This window comes from Trichechus manatus, unplaced genomic scaffold, assembly GCF_000243295.1.
Source record: "Trichechus manatus latirostris isolate Lorelei unplaced genomic scaffold, TriManLat1.0 scaffold00032, whole genome shotgun sequence".
NCBI lineage: Eukaryota > Metazoa > Chordata > Mammalia > Sirenia > Trichechidae > Trichechus > Trichechus manatus.
The window spans coordinates 17,247,141-17,272,114 of record NW_004443968.1 but is presented as its reverse complement, the minus strand read 5'-3'; the positions used below and the strand labels follow the sequence as shown (position 1 = coordinate 17,272,114).

At 35.6% G+C, this 24,974-nt stretch overlaps 1 protein-coding gene across 2 annotated transcripts in view; it reads left to right on the top strand.

Moving 5' to 3' along the window:
- The window catches only part of ST8SIA4 (ST8 alpha-N-acetyl-neuraminide alpha-2,8-sialyltransferase 4), a 143,602-nt gene that overhangs the window by 72,817 nt on the left and 45,811 nt on the right, over nt 1-24,974 (top strand). For both annotated transcript variants that reach the window (XM_004375050.2, XM_023730134.1), the window contains one exon: nt 6,987-7,280. In XM_004375050.2, the coding sequence (XP_004375107.1) occupies nt 6,987-7,280 (294 nt within the window). The remainder of the gene's footprint in view (nt 1-6,986; nt 7,281-24,974) is intronic.

Sequence of the window (24,974 nt, the reverse complement as noted above, 5' to 3'; positions counted from 1 at the left end):
CTGCTGTCTTTCTACTTGTTCCAGTTGTAGGGTTAATGTTTTGATTATGGCCCTTTCTTCTTTTTGGATGTGTGCATTTATTGCTATAAGCTGACGTCTGAGCACTACTTTTGTTGTTTCGCCAAGGTTCTGGTAGGATGTGTTTTCATTCTTGTTTGATTCTATGAATTTCTTTATTCCATCCTTAATTTCTTCTACAACCGAGTAGTTTTTGAGCATGGTGTTGTTTCATTTCTAAGTGTTTGATTTTTTCTCCTTGCTTTTTCTGTTTTTGATTTCTACTTTTATGGCTTTATGGTCAGAAAAGCTGCTTTATAATATTTTGATGCTTTGGTTTTTGTTAAGGCTTGCTTTATGGCCTAATATTGGTCTGTTCTGGAGAATGTTCCATGTGCATTGGAAAAGAAAGTATACTTGGTTGCTTTTCGGTGGAGTGTTCGGTATATGTCTATCAAAACAAGTTGGTTGATTGTAGAATTTGGATTTTTCGTGTCTTTGTTGAGCTTCTTTCTGGATGTTCTGTCCTTCACCGAAAGTGGTGTGTTGACATCTCCTATTACTATTGTGGAGCTGTCTATCTCTCTGTTCAGTGCTGTTAGAGTTCATTTTATGTATATTGGACCCCTGCCATTGGGTGGGTAAATATTTATTATAGTTATGTCCTCTTGGTGTATTGACCCTTTAATCATTATATAGTGCCCTTCCTTATCCTTTGTGGTGGATTTTACTTTAAAGTCTATTTTGTCAGAGATAAATATTGCCACTCCTGTTCTGTTTTGAGTATTGTTCGCTTGATATATTTTTTTCCATCCTTTGAGTTTTAGTTTGTTTGTGTCTTTAAGTCTAAGGTATGCGTCTTGTAGGCAGCATATAGACTGATCGTGGTTTTTTCTCCAATCTGCCACTCTCTGTCTCTTTATTGGTGAATTTAGTCCATTTACATTCAGTGTAATTATTGATAGATATGAGTTTAGTGCAGTCATTTTGATGTCCTTTTTTGTGTGTCCTTCACAGTTTCTTTGTTCCACTTCATTTTCCATGCTGCGTCATTTTCTTTTTATGTATTTTCTTTTCATCTTTTTCATTGTTGTTGATATTGTGTTTGCTGAGTCTTTATATTTTTCTAGGTTTTTATTTTGACTTGTGGACTTGTTAGTTTCCTTTGTGGTTACCTTAATATTTACTCTTATTTTTCTAAGTTTATACCAGTCTTTTATTTCTTTATATCACCTTGACTTCCTCTCCATATGCAAAATCTATGTCTACATTTTTAAAGTCCCTCTTTTTTGTTTTAATGTTGTCATCTTTTACATATGACATCTGTTTCCCTATTTTCAGTGTTTTAGCTTTGATTTATTTTTGTAACTTCCATACCTGGGTTGATGTCTGGTTGCTCTATCCTGTGTTCTAGTCTTGGGTTGTTATCTGATGTTATTGCTTTTCTAACTGGACGACACCCTTTAGTATTTCTTGTAATTTTGGTTTGGTTTTTGCAAGTTCCCTAAACTTCTGTTTATCTGGAAATACCCTAATTGCATCGTCATATTTGAGAGACAGTTTTGCTGGATATATAATTCTTAGATGGCAGTTTTTTCCTTCAGGCTTTATATATGTCATGCCATTGCCTTCTTGCTTGCATGGTTTCTGCTGAGTAATCTGAGCTTATTCTTATTGATGCTCCTTTATAGATGACTTTTCATTTATCCCTAGCCACTCTTAAAATTCTCTTTTTATCTTTGGTTTTGTCAAGTTTGATTATAATATGCTTTGGTGACTTTCTTTTGGGATCTACCTTATGTGGGGTTTGATGAGCATCTTGGTTAGATATCTTGTCATCTTTCATGATATCACAAAAGTTTTTGTCAACAAATCTTTAACAAGTCTCTCTGTTTTTTCTGTTATCTCCCCCTGTTCTGGTACTTCAATCACTCGTAGGTGATTCCTCTTGATAGAGTCCCACATAATTCTTAGGATTTCTTCATTTTTTAAAATCCTTTTATCTGATTTTTCCTCAAATAAGTTGGTGTCAAGTGTTTTATCTTCAGTCTCACTAATTCTGACTTCCATTGCCTTAATTCTATTCCTATGACTTTCTACTGAGTTGTCTAATTCTGTAATTTTATTGTTAACCTTCTGAGTTTCTGATTGCTGTCTCTCTATGGATTCTTGCAGCCTGTTAAATTTGTCATTATGTTCTCTAATGTTTTTAATTTCCTTTATTGCGTGTTCTGCATTTTGCTTAATTTCCTTCCTAATGTCTTAAAGAGTTCTGTATATTAATCTTTTGTATTCTGTCTCTGGTAATTCCAGGAAGTTTTCCTCCTCTGGAAAATTTCTAGATTCTTTATTTTGGGAGCTTGCTGAAGCCGTCATGGATTGCCTGTTTATGTGATTTGATATTGACTATTGTCTCCCAGCCATCAATAAGTTATTAATTTTTTTTATTTTATATTTGCTTGCTGTATCCTAGCTTCTTGTTTTGTTTTGATATGCCTAAATAGGCTGCTTGTATGAGCTAGTTTGATTATTGTCACCTTTGAAGCTCTAATGTCCTGTCACTAGGTGGTTAGATCTGTTACTAGGTATGTGAGCTCAGGAGTCCACCCACTCCTCCTGTGTGGATTCAGCTCAGATGCCCAGGTAGAATGCCACCAAATGTGTGGTGTAGGCTCTCACCTACAGTCCTAGATAGGCATGGGTGATTGATGTAGTCACAGGCATCTGGCTGCAGTGGACGCACTCTGAACAAGGCAGGGCGCTGACGGTCACCCCTGAGTGTCCAAGAGGAAGGCGTGTCCCTGTTCCCTAGAGCGTGTAGTTGGGTAGGTTTTTGCAGCCAGACTATGAGCATCCAGTGCTGTTGGCTGTAAGGACTGGGGAGGCGCCTTTTATTCTTGGACCCCTGTCGCAGGTGGCTAGGTGGCTTGGGTGGTGCCACCAGTCCTCAGGCCCCTGGTGTGGGTAGGTGAAGACCCTGCTTAATGAACAGAGCAGTGTCAAATGTCACAAACCTGCCACTGCACAGCTGAAACAGTTCAAGTTAAACTTCAGGTATGTACCCTGTTGTACTGCACTGATGAGGGCCTATGCTGTTGAAATGGGCCCGCACAAGTCTCTGCAGGGGGAAAGAAACTTAAAGTCCATGATCCCTTATGCCTGCGCCTAGGAAAAGGATCTGTCCCTACCCTGGGTTCCTGGCTTAGGGGAGCCGGCCGTTTATTTTTTCTCCTGTTTGTTAGTTTGTTCACTCTCCAAGGCAGGGAGAATGGCTCCGTTTGTGTGAGGGATCCTACTTCTGGCCCATGGGGCTTGTCGATTGCTGAAGCCGGTCTGCGATCCAGTGCAGAGCAGGGAGCAAGGAAGTAAATGGGAGAGAGCTTTTTCCCTAAGGGGGGTATTTTTGATCTGCGCAGTAGGCCAGACACAAGTACTTATCTTTCGGTGATCTAGGGCTGCTTCTCACTGGTTCTGGATGGCCAAGTAGACTGTCTGCAGCTGGGTCTGTCTCAGTGCAGAATATGCCTCCCGAGTACTGCTGCTTGCCTGCCTCACCCCTCACCCTTGAGCTGATCGGGCCTGACGGGCTTAGACTCTCACCAGGTCAGGTATGACAACTCCTCGCTGCTTCCAAACCTTCTCTCCCTCCCCCTGCCACTCAGTCTGGTTCCTCAACTTTGCCTTAGATGTTCAGGGCTCCTAGATTGTCATATAGAATTGATTCACTTGTTTTTTCAGGTCTTTGCTGTAAGAGGGTCCACTGAAATTGTCTGACTACTCTGCCATCTTAGCCCTGCTTCCTGTCACACTGTTTTTAGTACCTCAATTGCCATCCCTCACAATGTCCTGTTGTGCTATGCTCAGGTCATAAAAACTACAATAAAGTTCATGTGGATTGATTAAGCTTTGATGTTCTGTTGTTCCTTTAGTTAGAACCCCATTGACTTTGTTGTTGTTAGGTGCTGTCGAGTCAGTTCCAACTCATAAGGACCCTACGTACAACAGAGCAAAACACTGCCCATTCTCACAATTGTTATGCTTGAGCCTATTGTTGCAACCACTGTGTCAAAACATTTCATTGAGGGTCTGCCTCTTTTTTGCTGACCCTCTACTTTACCAGGCATGATGTCCTTCTCCAGGGACTGATCTTCCCTGATAACAGATCCAAAATCTGTGAGACTTAGTCTCACCATCCTTGCTTCTAAGGAGCATTCTGGTTGTACTTTTTCCAAGACAGATTTATTCATTCTTTTGGCATTCCATGTTATATTCAATAGATTAATATTCAAAGTCGTCCATTCTTTTTCAGTCTTCCTTATTCATCATCTAGCTTTCATTTGCATATGAGGCGACTGAAAACACCATGGCTTGGGTCAGTGTGCAGGTTAGTCCCAAACTGACATCTTTGCTTTTTAGCACTTTAAAGAGGTCTTTTGCAGCAGATTTGCTCAAAGCAACGCATCTTTTGATTTCTCCACTGCTGCTTCCATGGGTGTTGATTGTGGATCCAAGTAAAATGAAATCCTTGACAAATTACAATCTTTTCTGTATTGATCATAATGTTGCTTATCGGTCCAGTTGTTCTTTAATTGCAGCAGATATGTTGGTTTGTCTTCCAGGTCAACCCGTACTCCAAAAATAGTATCATTCTATTAGTTTCTTTTTGCTTACAAAGTGGAAATTACCTGTCTTTACAACACCCAACCTTATTGATGCTTAAAATTTGTGGTTATACAGTTATGTTTTAGAAACAGGTTGAGTCAATCCTAGAAGACTGAGTGTTGGTAAACATGGGGGAAGGGGAAGGTTGTAAAACATGTGATAAGAGAAGCAATGAAAAGCACAAAGTAATTGACCTTATTCCTACACAGGTAATTTAGCAGAATATGATTATTTTTGCTGTCTTTAACTGTCGTGATGCTGACTATTTTTGCAGTTTTAGAGAAAATATAGTTGTTATGTTTCTACAGTTGAAATTCTCTGAAAGATATAGCTGAGGAATTCTTATAGCAGAAAGGTATGTCTGAAGCCATCTCCTCTGAGATTAACTGTAATGTTAACAAGTATTCTCTTCTTTTCCCTGAGGAAGGAAAAATGTCCGTAATAATGATGTTCAGAATGCACTTTACCCCACAGTATTCAAATTCGTATTATACTCATATTGATTAGGATTTTAGACTACTTTTAAAGCTTGCATGGAGTATATTTTAGGATTTTAAGATTATCAAGCTCTCATTCTTCTGTGGATCCGACTGTAACATGTTCACTTTGGTTTCTTTTCACATGTAGTAGTTCTTATTTAGGACAGTCCTGTTCATAATATCTTTACTGTGACAGGGATGAATAATGTCTAATTTCAAATAGTGGCATGGATCATGGGTAGGGACAAGTAAGTATTCTGTCATATAATTTAGTAGGTGTAATTAAAGATGTATAAACAGAAATGAGTATTGATTTCTAAGTAATGTGTTAATTTTTGTTTGTTTTCTCTGAGTAGCTCACCCTAGGTAACAGAATTTGCTTAATTGTGTTACATGAAAGATATTTCTTTTAGTTGCTAAATGTAGTCAGAGATCTGGAAAGTAATAAGGTGTATTAATTAAGAGAGACAAGAAAGGATATACAAGCCAGTATTTTCAATAGCACATCAGACATTAACTTTTTAATTAAATTTAACATGTTTGATAATTTAATGAATGTATCAAAATGCACGAGGAAGAGAAATGTGAGCAAGTGTCATAATGCAAGCAAAACTGCAGAAGCGTGAAATTGGCTTATTTTCCCTTCCCTTAAAAAGCTGAAAAAAATAAAAATAAAAACCATCTACTGTATGTGTGTATTTATTTTCAAGGGGGTATAGACTGAATAAATTCAAATAATTTTTTTTTTCTCAGTTTAGGAAACTCTTGTTAAAAATACAATTTTTCACCTATCAGCTGATTAAAACTTGCCTTTTTAGAAAGTTAAAAAATAGTTTTTAAAGTATAGCTTTTTAAAGTTAAGTACCCAAAGATCTATGTGACAGACTCAAAGAAGCATCACTAATTGGTTGGATATGAAATTCAAGGTGCTTTCCAAAGCTTTCTTTCTTTACAAGAAGAAAAGCAAGTCCAGGCACTTAGTGAAGCTCTTGAGAACTTGTTACCATTGAATCGATTCCTACTCAGAGGTTTTCCAGGGCTGTAATCTTTACAGAAGCAGACTGCCACACTTTTCTCCCATGGAGCCACTGATGGGTGCAGGACACACAGATTCCCTCACTTCTCAAGAGGGAGCATGTGGCCTAACAGGGAAGACAGGCACTTGGTGTGCAGGATGTCCTCAAAAGGAACATAAAGTAGTTTTTGCATTGCTTAAAAATCTCAAAATGCATATTAAATGTGACAACTCCATTTTTCTTACTTTGCATTCCCATTTAGGCCTATAGAAGGGTATTGCAAATATGGCTGTGGAAAATGGTCAAGGGAATTGTTCTTTTCCCTTAACCTGAGGGTATAGGAAAGCCATCTTCATTTACTTACATGTATAAAGTTGTTCAAATGACTTAAGCTTGAAAAGTGGTGCAGATTGGTAACTCGAATCCAATGTGTTTTACTTACATATAGAACAGCATACAGTTTAGATTGCCTACTGCATGGCAAAAGAGCCCTTGTAAATTTACCATCATAAAATCATCTATTAGGAATTCCTGTCATGTGCTGTTGTATAGATAACAGCAGAGAGTATTCTTAGACAAGTGGGATTAATATAAGTGACACTTTGAAACCTATACTAAGGGTGCACATCCTTATTGAGAATAATATTTCTCAATGTGTGAACACTTAGTGAAAATGTAATTTTACCAGGGAGATTATCTTTAATTTTTTTTTTCTCCCCACCTGGTGTGAAAATGTCTTACATTTGTTCCCCACTCTTATTTTCATGCAGACTGTTTTAGGAGTAAATGTTTCATATTTATTTTTCATTTGTCCATTTTTTCCCCTCTTTAGGTGTAATTTAGCCCCCGTGGTGGAGTTTGCTGCAGATGTGGGAACTAAATCTGATTTTATTACCATGAATCCATCAGTTGTACAAAGAGCATTTGGAGGCTTCCGGAATGAGAGTGACAGAGAAAAGTTTGTGCATAGACTCTCCATGCTGAATGACAGTGTCCTTTGGATCCCTGCTTTCATGGTCAAAGGAGGAGAGAAGCACGTGGAGTGGGTTAATGCATTAATTCTTAAGAATAAACTGAGAGTGCGAACTGCCTATCCATCATTGAGACTTATTCATGCTGTCAGAGGGTAAGTGTCTGGAAAGGGCCAGTCTGTCCTTGGCACAATGGAACACATAACTAAATATTTTCTCTAGACAGGAAGAAGCCTAAGTAAAGTCTCCAAATAGATGTAAGTTTCTGTTATTTTGTAATGATTACTCTATTCATAAACTTGGATTTTCAGTGTATGTCTTATTACTTTAACTCATTCACTTTCTTGAAAAAAAAATTGCTGAACTTGGCATTGAACAAACAACTGATTTTTTTTTATTTTTCTGTGCTGATACTTTTGAATATGAGTAAGAATTCACAGTAAAATTGATGAGTTTTCGGTAAGGAAACTACCACAGAAGTGCTAAATGGCTAGTGGGCAATATTGTGGAAGCATAAATGTTAGATGTACTTAAGGAGCAATTAAATCCCACTTGTAGTTAAGGGGCCTACTTGTGAGAGAGAAAGCTGGCTGAGATAAAATGCCTTAATGCTTTCCCCCAAAGTCACAGATGCTGTTTTTATGAATTTATTCGACATTTCCCTTTTATTAACATGAATGCAGAAGAAAAACCTAAGAAATAAACTCCTGTTTAAAAGTAGAAAATGACCAAAAGTCCAACGTCAGTCTTGCATTAATAAAAGTGTATAATGCACATAACTCACAGATAAGCAATTGTGTACCTTTATTGAATTCCTACTGAGTGCCAGATACTATAGATACAAAAATGAGGAGGAGCCGACCACTGCCTTCAAGGAATGCATAGGATTTATGGTAGAAACAGAGGTATGTATAAGTAGCTAGTGAGAAAGACAAATGATAAGGGAGTATCTTAGTACTGCTTTCCCAGAAATACCACAAATGGGTGGCTTTGACAAACAGAAATTTATTTTCTCACAGTTTAGGAGGCTAGAAGTCCGAAGTTACGGTGCCGGCTCTAGGGGAAGGCTTTCTCTCTCCCTGTCGGCTCTGTAGGAAGGTCCTTGTCTCTTTGAGCTTCTGCTCCTGGGCGATATTCATGTGGCTTAGCATCTCTCTTCCCCCGCTCTTCTCTGCTAGCTTATTTAATCTCTTTTATATCTCACTAGAGATTGACTCAAGATACACCCTACACTAATCCTGCCTCATTAATATAGCAAAGACGACCCATTGCCAAATGGAATTATAACCACAGGCATAGAGGTCGTGTTTTAAAACATATATTTTTGGGGGACATAATTCAACCCATAACAGGGAGTATATTGTGAGGAGTGAATAATTTTTCCCTGAGGTTCTCAAAGAAGGCTTAAAAGTGTACTAAACATTTGAACTGAACTTTAACAACAGACTAGCAATTATATCGGGTGGCGGGAGGGTGAAGGTGAAAGGCAGAGAGAGGAAAAAAAAAACAGAAGAAATTGTTATTGCATCATAAGAGAGAACATAGGCAATGAAATGATTAAATACATGGTAAAGTTGTGGAATAATGGAGACCATCCTTGAGCATTGGAATATCAAGTTTAATTGGGAAAGTAATCAATTTTATCCCGTATAAAGCACAGACAGATGTCTGAATTTGGGAGAGTACATCTTTTAACTGTGCAGCCTCTACATAGGCAAGAAGAGGTGTCGGAGACCAGAAGACTACTTAGGATCTTTGATTAATTTACTCATAAAATGATAACAATGAGGTGTAGAAGCAATGGACATGGAAAGAAGAGCGTGTCAGGGGACCAGGTAAAAATCAACAGATAATAGATCTAGAAGAGAAAGGTTTTCCAATCCCAGAATTAGAAATAGTTTGCTTCATATACTGTAATTGGGAGTGTGGTAAGGTGTTTTTTGATTTGTTTTGTTTTCTTATTGAGACACTTTCCTTCAAGAATTTACCGCATCCTTCTTTAAGCCTCTAGACAGTCTCTTGGATCGTGTTACTCGGCACACAATTAAGTTGCAATCTTATTAATGTTATTGGGTGTCATCGAGTCTATTACGATTCATAGCGATCCTACAGGACAGAGTATACCTGCCCCATGGGGTTTTCAAGGCTGTAATCTTTATAGAAGCATATTGCCACATCTTTCTCCTGTGGAGTGGCTGGTGGATTCAAACTGCCAACGTTTCGGTTAGCAGCCGAGTGCTCAACTATTGCCACCAGCGCTCCTTCCAATCTTATTACTAGGCCATAGTTATTCAGCATTCATCCTCTTGGTGTTTGACAAGACGTTTCTACAAAGTAAGAAAATATATTCACTTGAGATAAGCAGCTGTGTTTTTTTTTTTAAATTACAAAGATTCCTAGAAATCAGAATTTTTACTCTGAAAAAACAATGCATTCCTAATGGAGTAACTTTACAGTGCATTATGGTACTACTTGACTTAAAGAAAAAACTTAAAAAAGTCACTGTGACCTGTCTTACACACACACACACCACAATCCATTGAGAACTAATTAAGATAAATAAAATAAACTTTTTTTTTTTTTTAACTAAGTGAGTTTCTGACTGAGAATCTATGAGAAAGTTTAATATTACTCTGAATTAGGGCTTCCGCCTCCTAGATTCTGACATATATTTCTGGTTTCAATACCAACAGCAAAGCTGTTGAAATAGACATGGCTGAAATAGAGAACATTGATTAACTTAGAATCTAGGTAGAATTATATATGTTTAACATCTGTGAACTCATATAGGCTTTTTGCAGATATTTTAAACATATAATTTACAGAGACTTTTAATCATAGCTCATCAGTACTCCCCTTTTATCATCTGTCCTATTCACTTTTCTTCCATAATTATTATAAATATATACTACTTCACTAATACCTGAGCAGGTTATTCCAAATTACAACAAGCCCAAACCTCTGATCACTGTGGAAATTAATTTTATGCTTTCTTTTGAGTACTGTGCTTTTTACCAGACTGGTTTTGAATGCTCCAGAAAGAACTTGTCTTGCTATCTTCCTGCTCATAAATCTACATGAAACAAAAACCACTTGCCATCTAGCCTATGGCAACCCCATGTGTGTCCGAGAAGAACGGTGCTCCGTAGGGTTTTTAATGGCTGATCTTTTGGAAGTAGATTACAAGTTCTTTATTCAGAGCCACCTCTGGGAGGACTTGAATTGCGATCTTTTCAGTTAGCAGCTGAGTGCCACCAGAGACTCCATAAATCTACACAGTCCCACTTAAAGAGTCAAGTGACTGAGTTCTAAACTGTGGGCCAGAGACATAAAAATAGCTCTAAAGTGGCCTTTCATCTTTCAAATGGAATGGAAATTGGTACACATGATGTATTGGGAAAGTAATCAGTAGTATTTCAACATAATATGTGTTCTCTATAAAGCCATAGAATCCTCAAAGAAAATAAGGAGTGTAAACACTGATGAAATAAAGAAGATACATGCGATATGAAATCGAAGACCTGTTGTTTAAGTATTTATTTTACATCTCCTTTGAATTATCTCTAAACAAAATCTGTGGTTAATACAGTTTAGCAAACCAGCTTAGAATGTTTCATATCTTCTGTTGATTACTGGAATTTGATAACTCTCATGAAAGGTTTAGAGCACCCAGGACACACATTTTAGAGAAGGCATAATCACAATGTCGAAAAATAAGAAAGCTCTTGTAAGTACTACAATTACGGTTAGAAAGTTTAAGTGATTTGGAAAACAAAAAGTTTATGGGCACAAAGAGAAGTTTTTAGATAGCAAATGAAACAGGAGAAAATAATATAGCTAGTTATGATTTTAAAAGAATCCTGCAAAATAGCGAAAGGATAAACTTATAGGGACAAGTAAAAGATATATCTACTAGTTTAAGAGGATACATGGATGCAATAAACTGGTTTGGGATGCCAACTTTTTCACTGGTAGTTCTTCAGAAGCCCTGCATGGCCAACTTTTACTTATTTATTTATTTTCTTAATATTTTAGTTTTCCTTGGGAACAATTAAACAGTTTTCATAAAACCTTAAGAGTGAAAGGGGGCTTTTGAAACTTTAAAATTACTTGTTGAAACTTTAAAAATGTGACTATAAGATAGGAAAATTAAGGTTTTTCCTTTATATATTTATAATAAAATTATCAATGTACAACTTAAAATCTCCTGAAAAAATGTTGACATATGTCAAAGTATATTTTATAAAATATTTAGAGATAGGCAAAAAAATCCTATTTTTATGATTAATTTGATACATAATAACAAAATCTAAGGGTTTTGAGTAAGATAATTATACTTTATCGTCTTATTTTGTTTAACACAGTGGGGAAAAAATCAGTGTGGAAAGTGGACCCTCAGTTCTGCTACTAAACTACTGTAGATAATTTCTTGAGAATTCTTCCAGGAACTAATAGATGATAGATAGATAGATAGGTAGATAGGTAGATAGATCAGCATATTGTAAAATTATGTTTATATGTATAAACATATATATGTAAATTTTGTTTGTAGTTCTACAACTAGAATCATATGTATTCCTCTGGACTTTGTTTTTGTAAATGAATATATCTTATTATATAGTTAGCAGTACTTATAGATATAATACATTATTTTTAATAAGCACAGCACTGTGCTCTTTCTTATAATTGATTTTATAAATCTTGTTTGGTGGACCTTTATATTATTTCCATTTTGATTTGCTTAGTTTTATTTTGTTATTACAAATATTTTAAAGGGTAGGAATAGGAGGTGTCAGGAAGAAAAAGTAAATGTAAAATTTTGGCTTTATAAACTTATTTTATATACTAACAGTATATTTCAAAAATGTAAAGCTAATATATGCTCATGGTAATAATTCTAAGTACATAAAGGTATACAGAGTAAATAGAGATAGTTCCCTTTCATCACAAGTCCCTGAAGTAACCATAGTTAATATTCTTTTTGTCTATGCTTATACAAACATATAGACCCACACATATGGATATAAAGTTGAGACTTTTTTTCTTTCTTTTTCACAAAAAAGTGAATTTTGATATATATACACAAGTATAGAAGAATTTAACATATTGAATATAATATTTTTATTTCTGAAATAATATCTCTATTCAGAGATTTGTATTTAAGAGCTTAATATTCTTAAGTTTTAGATCTGTTTATAATCAGTTCTGGTTGTATCATTTCTCCCTATCTGTTATTATGAATTAATATTAAAATATTTAATCTAAAAATGAGATATTTAAGTCTTCAATATTTCATAAATATTTGCAAGCTGTTTGTTTTATTATTTTAACTCTACTTCAGTAAAATAATATCTCTGTACTATTTTGTCATCTCATTATAAGTATTTATTTTGATATAAATATTTCTGTAGTAGTGCTATGTTCTTGTTGCTGTGTTCTGTCAAATCAGTTGCGACTCCTAGCAACCCTATCAGAGTAGAGCTGCCCCATAGGATTTCCTAGGCTGAAATTTTTACAGGAGCAGATCGCCAGGACTTTTCTTACTGCAGAGCAGCTAGTGAGTTAGAACCGCAGACTTTTATGTTAGCAGTGGAGCTCTTAACCATTGTGCCACCAGGGCTCCTTACAGTAGTGGGTGGCACAGTGGTTAAGAGCTTGGCTGCTAACCAAAAGGTTGGCAGTTCAAATCCACCAGCTGCTCCTTGGAAACCCTATGGGGCAGTCCTACTCTGTACCATAGAGTCACTGTGAGTCGGAATTGACTCTACTGCCATGGGTTATAGTTGCTATGAGTTGGAATCAACTCACCACCATGGGTATGGTTTATACTGCCATTATATTTTGACAAGATACTATTTTTAATAATCAAGATAAACACTTGAATTGAGGAATCACAGATGATTATTGATACTGATAAAAATACATAATTCTCTGTGAAGTCACTGCCATAATAAATAATTCTAAAGTTATTTGACATTTTTGTAAGCAAACAAATATTTCCATCAGAAAGATTTTTAAGGGAAAGATAAATTGAGTTTATACAGATTTTTAAAATTTTTATAACAATGAATACTACTTGTGATTTTTGATATTTATGTTTTAGTGGAGAATATATAAGCTACTCTTATATTTGAAAAATTTTCCAAATCTTTTCTAGCTGTGAGGATAATCTGATGACTACAAAAGAAACATGTGACAGTAACATTCATTGACTACATGACTGACTTGAAAAAATTCCCTTTTTTGGTTGGGATTAAGAATTTTCATTTGAAATACTTGGGACATCACTCATGACCTCCAGTGATTGTTCTCAAAATGGAGTTCTCAGATATGTTATGGAGGTTCTTAGAAAATGTTCTTATGTTCTTTAAAAAGGACTTACACATTGATACAAACTGAGAACACTGGTTTACAGAAGTTTTAAGTATCATTTAGGAGTATGATTTCTAGGGAAGGTCAATAAAAACCTCACCTATTCTGAACTTCGACAAGATTGTTTACATCCTTGAGTCTCAGATGTGTAACCTTTAACACGTGGGCATGGACATGAATAACCATTTTGATTCTTTTGGGCTCTGAGTTTCAGTGGTGGTGTACTTTGGTTGTCCTTACACAGATGAATATTCAAATCACCACAATAAACATTTGTACTTTATTTTCATATATTCCTCAGGAATATCTTCTTCATAACTTCCTAAGGCGGCTCATTTAACCTTTGATCATCATGATAATTAAAATAGCTCACTGAAATATTCCTGCCTTAAAGTCATTTTCTGTTAGAATGTAAATATTCTTCATATTCTTCAAGACCATAAGTAAATTAACACATACTCATCTAAATTTTTTTTAACGGTAAAAGATACACATACCTGTGTGTGCATGCACATACACGACCCTCCACACACATACACATATCAATTTGGTATACAGCCATTCAGGCTACGGAATTTGCCCTATCTTTGGATTTATTCAGTTTTTAAACATTCAAAAATTTTGTTGCTGCATTGCTCTTTCTGTAAGTTCAAATTGTGGAAGAATGATTCCTTAAGTCGTGTTTATATGTTGTAAACATGAATTGGAGCCATGGTGGCACAATGGTTAAGAGCTGGGCTGCTAACCAAAAGGTTGGCAGTTCAAATCAACCAGCTGCTCCTTGGAAACCCCATGGGGCAGTTCTACTCTGTCCTACAGGGTCACTATGAGAGGGAATAGACGGCAATGGTTATTAGTGTATTATATATATACTGACAAAATAACAAAGTATATATCATCTAATATATTAATACTATATGTTATACCAAGCAGTGTTTCATTTTGTTGTACATATAGGATTGCTATGAGTCAGAACTGACCGATGGCACCTAACAGCAACATTATACATGCACTCACACACACATACACTTTTATTCTATGCAAGTTGTTTTGCTAGATCTTTTGTATTTCAAGCATAATGTCCATAAGTATATTGGCTTTCTTCATAATGATGATATACTGTCAATTCATATTCAACTTGTGATCACTTGGGATTTTCAGAAATTGGTTGTGTTATACTTAATTTGTTGCAGAAATTCCCCATCTTATCTTTATGTTGTTGGTTTTAAATGCACTGCCTTGAATTTATCCCTAGTAATTTCATCTCATCTTGGGATGATAAGTATTGTTTTACATTGTCACTTTAGTTGACTAAATAACTTTTGAATTATTTCCTTTCATGCAAAATATAAGAAAATTTTCTAATGATCTGCGTATTGCATGATCAGTATCCTTATTTCCTTATTTTTGTCATTAAATAAAAATGTTGAACAATAGGATATCACTTAATAGTCCTTCTCATGTTTCCCAGAGTTTTTCTAGATCATTGATGTTTATGTTTGGCATACATCCCTTAACCTAGCTGTGTGGTTACTTGACAGTATAATGATTAATACCATAATTTCTAGCTCCTGTATATAAATACCATGGAAGGGATAACAAACCTTACAGAAATCAAATCAATTGACATGTAGCTAACCTCCTATCTGAGTAACTGTCACTCTATTACAAAAATTCATTTGGTCAGGCATAATTTGCTATTAAAAAAGAACGCATATTAGCTTCTTGTTAGAATATCTGATTTCTGTGTGGTACCTAACAAATGAACAGATAGTATTTTCACACAAACTCCGGCATCAATGTTTTTTCAGTTTTGAGACTAAAACAAAAATACTATTTCTCAGACTTCAGTTACTGCACTCATCTTTCAGGTGTGAAAATCTGTCAGTTTTAAATGAGAGTAAAAATAAAAGACTATGTCAAATTAGCGTGCTCCTCTGCAGAATAGTTTCATGTGATTTTCATATGTTTTCAGAATAATATGAATCAGGCTAGGCTCCCCATAGAACCCCCAGTAGCAGTATAGGCTGGAATAGACTGTCAGTAGACCTAAAGAAATTGAGTTTACTGTGATCAGTCAAATGGATTATCTTGGTGTATTGAATCAACTCAAAGTCACATGAGGAAAAGCAATTTTAAAAAACAACTTTGGAAATGAAAATATTCACTTCAACAGCTTTCTGAAAATGACTTGCTTGTTTTAAATTTAGTCTTATGCCAAAAAATATTTCCATATGGTTTCTATTTTGACCAATGAGCAACACAGCTGGACTGTATCTCTTTACATGTGTCTCAGTTTAATGTTTCTGAGTAGCTAGACACTGCATAGTAGATATTTTTAAATCTCATGAAATTTTCATGATGGAATATTTCCTTCCTCACTGGTGGACCTTGATATTCATCTTTCTGGCATTGCAATGTTTCCTGAGATCTTAATCTGGTTACCCTTGATTGTTCTGATTCCATTTTGGAATGTGAAAATATAAATACACTTGTATGCCTCAAACCAGAAACTGTGAAAAACAGAGCCGCCAGCCTGCCCCTGGGCAACAAGCTTTTGCAGTTCATGAGTATCACTCCTTGACACTAAAAGGCTTTGCAAGATATCTAGAAGTTCTTTTGTGGAGTAGGGAAGCCTTTAAGGCACCTCTGTGAAATTGACACGCTGTGGTTTATCTCCTTGGTATGCTTTTTTATTTCTTCTCCACCTGGATCATTTCTAGGCTTTCTTCAAGATTCATTTAAAGTTAAATTCCTCTTGGGCATAAATCCTCAGTCTTCTCCCTTTCTCTTAGATTGACCTGGGTTTCTTTTCTCTGTATTCTTTTCACAAGTTTATGTTCAGCAAGAGGGAAACCATGTCAAAAAGGGAGGCTTGAATTCTAAATAATGAGGACAGAACTGGGATAACTTGTCCTCCCAGCAATTTATTAATTGATCAAACTGATAAGTATTGATAAATAACTTGTGCCAAGAATCTACAAAATAGTGAAACTAATGCTTGCTAAATTTTACCTGCCTGTGGTGCCCTGGGGAGCCCTGGTGGTGTAGTGGTTATTCAGGCTACCAAAAGGTCGGCAGTTTGAATCCACCAGCTGCTGCTTGGAAACCCTATGGGGCAGCTCTGTTCTGTCCTGTAGGGTCGCTATGAGTCGGAATCAATTCATCGGCAACAGGATGGTGCCCTGGTGGCACAGTGGTTAAGAGATCGACTGCTAACCAAATGTTTGACAGTTCAAATCCACTAGCTGCTTCTTTGAAACCCTATAGGGCAATTTTACTCTGTCCTTTAGGGCCACTGTGAGTTGGAATTGACTCTGACAGCAACAAGTATAGTCTCGTTAATGAGCCCTTGTAGCACAGTGGTTAAGCGCTCAGCTAATAACCGAAAGGTCAGCAGTTTGAACCCTCCAGCTTTTCCAAGGGAGAAAAGATTGGTGATCTACCCCCATAAATATTACAGCCTAAGAAATCCTATAGGGCAGTTCTACTCTGTAATACAGGGTTGCTCGATTCCAGGGCACACAACAACAATAACATGGTCTCGTTAGAATAAAAAAATAAATAAATAACAGCATTTTCTGATTAAAAGACTGAATGGAATATAGTAATGAGGTGAGGCTCTTGGGAACATCTAGAGTACCCATCTATAAATTTATTCTAGCCACCTGAGAAAGCTGACTTAGTTCTGTAATCTAGTAACTTAGATTTCTCTTGGAGTATTATCTTTCAGAATCTTGTCCAACATATATGTAGAAAGAAAGTATCTATTAAAACTTGAAAAATAATTTATATTGGTGCTTTCTGGAGGAAAATAGGTCATTTTAAACACTTAAACCAAGGAAAGAAATTGACTTTCATTATTTTTATTTTTATTTATTTATTTTTAATCCAAGACTGAAATTTAGCATTCAGAACAAAGTTTATACTCCAATATTTGAGAAATACAGGGAAAATTCCTGCATTTACTTCATAGGTTATATTCATGACATGCTTTTGGTTGTTTTATTGCCTTTCAGCTTTCAAGCCCCAATATTCTAATGAGTGGTAGAAAACACAGTCTCAGAATTTCCCTAGTTTCTCTGACCTTTGAGGGAAAAAGAGGAACACCAATCATCATGCAAAGTACACCTTGAGTTATTAGTCTGCATAAAGCTATTCTAATTTTAGTCTAAGTGACTGAGTAATGTCTTCATTCAGAGATTTCTTAAATACATTGAAGTAATTAGTTGTGAATTTGAAATAAAAGATAAATGTATCATAGTGAATTTCTAGGGAGTGAGCATGACTAGATACTGTCCAAGTTTTCTGAAGGTTATTGAATCAAGTACCCCATAGATCTTTAAAAAATTGACATTTCTTATGACTTTAGGATATTTTAGAAGTAGTTTCATTTGAAGGGAATAGTTTAGATTAGACATTCCCATATGATAGACCATAGTCAATCAGCTAACTCTAGCTCCCGATGTGATTGATAATATGGCCACAACCTCTGGCCACACATTCTGAATTATAGCTAAAGATATATGAAATGCCAGTTCAATACACTAGTAAGATACACTAAGGAAATAAGACAAAAGACTTGAGGATCGGCCACCAGAATTTTCATGTAGAAAATAAGTTACTGATATCCTTTGCCTTTGAAATGCCCAGTATGCCAGCATATCATGATTCCTATTGATAAATGAACTATAAGTAAGTACACCATACCAGAATAAGTTTCAAGACTTCAGCTATAAAAACATTTTTTAAAACCCCTTTAGCAATTCTCTTTAGTTCTGTGATTCTATAAATGAGCAATGGAGCTGAAAGCACATTGGCCTGGGACAGATTGGTAGCTGTGTCTCCCACAGGTTCTAGTTTAGTCCCTATACTGTGAATAACGTCTCAGACATAAACCAGTTACCTTGTCACATTTCATGAATAAAATGAGACGACTATTCAGAGACTAGACAAGAATCACCAGCATTTAGTGGTGAGAACAGAAACCACATTGCAATGACCTGCGTCTGACACCTCCCCAGACTTCCCTCATCAATGTGTGTCCCAGACAGCCAGGGCTACCCTCTGTTCCCAACTAATACTCTAAATTAAGCACCTTTGCAATGTATCAAGAAATGAATGGTTCAGTATGGTTTTTTGATTGCTATATTTAAACATAAAAAGAGGAATACCCTCAATGAGATGGGTTGAATCAGAGGCTACAACAATGGGTTCAAACATAACAACGCTTGTGAGAATGGTGCAGGACCTGGCAGTTTTTCATTCTGTTGTACATAGGGTCTCTATGAGTTGGAACCAACTCAACGGCACCTAACAACAACAATATATTTAAACATAATATGTGGTTGTTGACATATGTAGGGAATACTGTTCAATAGTTTCATTTGAGAACCTCTCAAATCCCATTATCTAAGGGGCAAATTTTTGCGCAGTTGTTTTTAGACTAGTGTTCATTGTCCAAATCTTTTCCTTCAAATGGTTTTATGCTACAGCTGTCTTTTGAGAGTTCTGAGACTAAAATCCTAAATTATTTCTTCAGTTCTTATTAAGAAAGGATATTTTCCAGTGTATTTTAGGAGCTCTGGCCTTCTAATATGCCGTTGTTAATACTTGTAGGTAAATTAGGAATCTGCCTTTATAAAAGCAGGCCTTTCTTCCACTGGGTAAGTTTGAACAGTGGTGTCACTGGGAGGGAGGGGTGTGCGGACCACACCAGGTGACACTCTCAGAGGGGGTGACACCAAAATGAGTATTTATAAAATTTTTGTGTAGTATTTCTGCAGAAATGTCTTATTTTTTATAAAAATATCCCTGTAGCTAGTTATAAACCAAAAACCCATTGCCATATAGTCAATTCCAGCTTACAGTGACCCTACAGTATACAGTAGAACTGCCCCATAGGGTTCCAAAGAGCAGCTGGTGGATTCGAACTGCCAACCTTTTTGTTAACAGCTGAGCTCTTTATAACATCAACAAAAATTTTCATAAGCTCAGCTTACATGTGTCAATATACCTACAAGGCTAAAACTCTATGTTAATTTACTTTTTGAACTTTTGAACCTCTGGTCAAAGCTGTCATTATCACCCAATTACAATAATGCTTAGAATCCTGTGGTTTGTCTGCATGTGCTACAAGTATGCTGCTGTAATTTTCATTGCTGCCAGTGTTTTTATAGCAGCTAATTTGGTCATATTTTCTGGTGTTTTAGCTACAATGTTATGGTAATTAGTATTTGTGAACCTATATCAATAACCTTTTTTGAGGATGAAATTGTAATTAAAGGAAAATGAGAAAAATCAAAAAAAGCTTCTGCTCAGTTACTAATAACGTTGAAACTAATAATGTAATTCAAGGTAGAAAGATTTTACAAAACAATTTTTTTGTTAGTATTCATCTAATCTAAGAAATATTATATTTAAGCAATTTAAAACTATGTATCACATATTATTCTAAGATAAAAGTTGATAATAAACTTAGATATATAACAATAGTTGATTTTATAACTCTTTGATAACTAGAGAAACTGACAGTTTAAAACATGAAGTGGGGGAAATGCTATGTTTTTTGATACATGTTTGGAAACAACTTAAATCTTAAATTCAGTTTTTTTTAAATTTTAGTCTTTAAAATTTTCTTTAAAAACATCACTGTCTTACAAATATATATCTGATTTTAATGACATTTTCAGCATTTAAGTTTGAATTATGGTTTAAAAAAATAGTGACACATTAAAAAGTGAGTTGGTTAAAAGCATTAATTTTGATGAAGTCATTCACAAGTCCACAGCTTTGAAGGCCAGGAAAGGAAAGTTCTGATTTAGTCGAGATCTTCACTAAGTGCTGAAATGCTTGTGTATTTGTTCCTGTTTATTTTTGTGGTATTATTTCATTTACGAATATATTTCCATATGCATTTGTCTACAAATTCTGCATCATTTCGGCCATTAATGATAATGCAAACCTAATCCATTAATGTTACCTCATGTAACGGTAAAGTTTACCGTTAAAATGAACATAATTTTAATGTAGTTCTTAAATGTTTTTCTTCAAATTCTATTGTTTTCTTACCAAATTTTCACTTTAACCACATGAAACTATGTAAATGTAAATACTTTTAAGCTGTGCATATGATATTATAATTTAAAAGTGTAGTTTTAATTTTGCTTGTTGTTTATGTCACTACTACTGACATTACATTCATGATATATGAGAATTATGACTTACAAGTAACACTAATACAAAAAACATTACTAAGGATTCTGTATGATCTGGTACAGGAGGAGGCCCATGCGGGAAGGGTTACACTGTGAGTTACCTCACTGGGTGACACCAACCCTAGTGATGCCATCAGATTTGAGCTGACAACCTTTAGATTAGTAGTCTAGCACAAACCCTTTGTGCCACCCAGGGACCTTCAGTTAAGCTCAGCACCTAAAAATTGTAGGTGACAATTTGCTGCTCTGTATTGGGTAAATGCCAGCTGCTTTCTTGTTTTTACATGAGTTTCAACCCAAGACAGTTAACCTCAGCAGTGATATCATTTACCTGTGTTCCCTGATTAAGATTTTCTGGCAAGAATGTCAGTCAAATGGTAGCATGTTAAGAGCTCGGTTACAACCATGCAATTGTACCCTGCTTCCACTTTTATCCGGCAAACCCTTATACCAGTGACCATGCTGATGGTCAAAAAAAGGAGTGTGTTGCTGAGAGAGAGTGGGCTATCAGCTGGCACTTTATCAGTAATTTCTTATCAAGAATAAATTGGTTTTATTTCAGGCAGTAACATTTTTGTCACCACCAAATTGTTTTCATAATGAAAGTATGGTTTGTATTTCTTGTCCTATTCTCTAATTACTCAATTAAAGCACACTCTTGAAGAAACTATCCTCATTTGATGTCACTCTAAAGATAGTAAAATCAGTGGAACAATTCATTCCTCCTTCTATAAACAATAAAGTAATAGAGTGATAAAGTAATAAAATAATTAGGAATTCTTAGGTACAAAGCTTGTGTACACTTCCCTTAATGAATTATACAGACCGAGTTTGTTTCCTTAGCCTTTATTTATAAGAATTACAGAGAAATTTGCTAAAATTCATTTAGCAGTAGAACAAAGAACCAGAATTAGAGCTTCCTTATTTCAGCTACTCAAGGATGTTTGCACCAGTTACATACTTGGATGAAATTAATATCTCAAAATAATCATGAGACAACTGGATATTTTTTAACATAATCTAAAATGCCAGGAATTCTGTATAACACTATTAATATTTCTAATAATTTATTCTAATGACTAACTTCTTTTTCTTTTCTCCAGTAGATTTTACTTAAAGTAAAATTATTACTTGTACCTAAAATTCTGGTTTTCTATTTTATTCCATTGAAGATCTTACTCCCTCTCAACAGAATTCAGTAAACTTTCTTCAGAAATTATTTTATAGCCACATAAATCTTCACAGTAAGACAAGCTCATCTTAAACCAAAATATCTGTGTCTCAGCAGTGCTTGAGAAAATTATACAAGCATTGTGAATGTTTGACAGTTCCTATTTTAAGATAATAAAAATTAAGGAAACAGTGGTGGGGTAAGATGTAGGGACTTTAACAAAACTCTCACCTTTGTTCGTTTATTTGTGCTTGTTAATCTTCAGCATCAAAAAGAGAGCGAGAGAATGCTTGATACTTTGTGGAATCCGTGTGTGCTACAGTCAAATAATCCATCAGCAGGTCTCCATTAATAAAAATCACTAGTAGGAAGAACCGATGCCGCTAACATTTTCTAGTTTGTTCAGCTGGCAAATATTTTCTCTCTGTCTTTTTTCCCTTGGAACAGATGCTTACAACATAATTGCTGTCAGATTCAAAATTAGTAAACTGATTATTTCATGGGAAATAATTAACGGAGTATGTTTCACACAAATATTTTAGTAATGCACAAAGCATGACTTTCCTATCAGACTCAGTGAATAATGAAGTAGATATTTTTCATTTAAAAAGTTTTTATTGAAACAACAAAATACTTTAAATCACTTAATTCCACAGCATTTGGAAAATAGGAGGAGACATGTTCCTGCTATCGCACATTCACTCCTTCCACAAACACTTATAGAGGGCCTGTTTAGTGCCAGGACCTGAGGCAGGCCTAGGCTGCAAAGAAGATAGCAGGTGACTGAATGCCCACCTTGATAGCCCAGAGATTTACATGAGGAAAGGACAAGGTCATTTGGAAATGTTAGCTCAAGGGTTTTGGCAAACGCTTAGAATACCTCCAATTGGATTGTGAGCTGTCACTGACTAGATGGGCCAAAGAGTTTCCAAGCAGGATTAAAGCTCAGCTAAGGGTATAGACCTATAATTTACAGTAATGTCAATCCACAAGTTATGTGTCATAGCTATATGCTGCATGATAGTCTTCATTTGAAAGAACAAAGCATAGTGTTTTCTTCGTGAAACAAAAAGATAGTATTAATCAGAGTCCCAATTTCCAAAAAGCTTCAGCATCCAAACTATGAGCTTACTTGTTACATTTATTCCAGAAAGCAATGGAAGGTGATAAAAAGAAGCAGTTTTACAACTACTGGGGTAAGTAATCTCTTTAGAAATAATTCAAGGTTACAGAACAAAAATCTGTTCAAAATAGATTTATGAATCTCTCTTCTTTCCTACCATGATACATGGTAGATATGACATTTCCCTACTGGTTTTCTCATTAACTTGTGGTGCACAGGGACCAAGTCCTTGGATTGTTCACTGTGACAAACACTGAGTGTGATAATGAGGAGACATACTGTGATTGCAAACAGATTAAGTGAGGGAAATGGGGTACTTAATAAGGAATAAAATAGTCAAAATCAATTACGAATGAACAAAGAAAAACCTGACCAAGTAGACAAACTATCTTCTTTTTGTTCTAGTTTGCTTTATTCTTTTGTCTCTATGTAATATGAAACCTTTGGGTTTTTTTTTTTTTTTTAAATACCCTTAAGTAATCCAGGGTCTAGAATGTTACAAGAGCAAATACAGACAGAATGGGAAGGAACCTCTACAACAGACAAAAAACTATTTAAAAGCCATGCTGCCCTGACTGGCCAGGAGATGATGGAGCCATGGGGTTTCCTCTCTAACCCTTAGTGTTTTAAGAAATAGCTTTGCATTGTCCAAGATCATGACTCACAGTGAAGGGAGCTGCTTGGGAAGTTTTGCATCCTCCTCAATATTCTGAACATTTTAATACTTAGATTTGATTGGGAATTTTCTAACCAAGATGATGATTGGTGATATTGGGGAATATTTTCATATCTTCTTCCCTATTCCGTTATAGGAACACATTGAAAACTAGCTTTGTAGTCTCTTTGAAAATCCCTCCTATTTACCCAAAAGAAAACTCTAACGTTGCCATGTATTTTTGGTTTTTTTTTTTTCATATTTTATCAAGCAGTTTTATTTTCTGCTTTTTGTTTCCTTAATATAGTTCTAAATTTTTACCTAAAGTAAGTATAAAATATTTGAAAATGTTGAAAAAGGTGTGAGGTAATTCGTAGCTGCTTTGAGTTGGAATCAACTTGAAGACAATGGGGTTAGGTTTGTTTGTTTGTTTGTTTTGAAGAAATCAAAAGTCATTTGAAAGGCATTGAAGACTCTTTACTTCAAGCATTAGCCAAGTTTGGTATGTCTCACTGATGGGACCACACATAATATAAAAGTTTTTTGTCAGGAATAAATAGTTACATAAAGAAGCTAGGTGTAGTGAAAATATTAAGATCATATATCTATCACATGAATATGTAAATATATTATAAATAACCAGTAAATATATATGGAAGAGATCTTAGTGATCCTTTAACATAATCTAGTTAAACTCCTTGTCTTTTTTTTTTTTTATTGTTGTACTGCAAGTGAAAGTTTATAATTCAAGTTAGTCTGTCATACAAAAATTTATACATACATTGTTATGTGACCCTAGTTGCTCTCCGTATACTGTGACAGCACACTCCACCTTTCCACCCCAGATTTCCCGTGTCCATTCAACCAGCTCCTGACCCTCTCTGCCTTCTCATCTCACCTCTGGGCAGGAGCTGCCTATTTAGTCTCATATATCTACTTGAGCTAAGAAGCACTCTCTTCATGAGTATCATTTTATGTCCCATAGTCCAATCTAACCTTTGTCTGAAGAGTTGGCCTAGGGAAAGATTTTAGTTTTGGGGTAACAGAGGGTCCAGGGCCCATGTCTTCAGGGGTCCTCTGGTCTCAATCAAACTATTAAGTCTGGTCTTTTTACTAGAATTTGAGTTCTGCACCCCACTTTTCTCCTGCTCCATCAGGGACTCTCTGTTGTGTTCCCTGTTGGGGCAGTCATTGATGGTAGCCGGGCACCATCTACTTCTTCTGGTCTCAGGCTGATGCAGTCTCTGGTTTATGTGACCCTTTCTGTCTCTTGGGCTAATACTTTGGTTGTGTCTTTGGTGTTCTTCATTC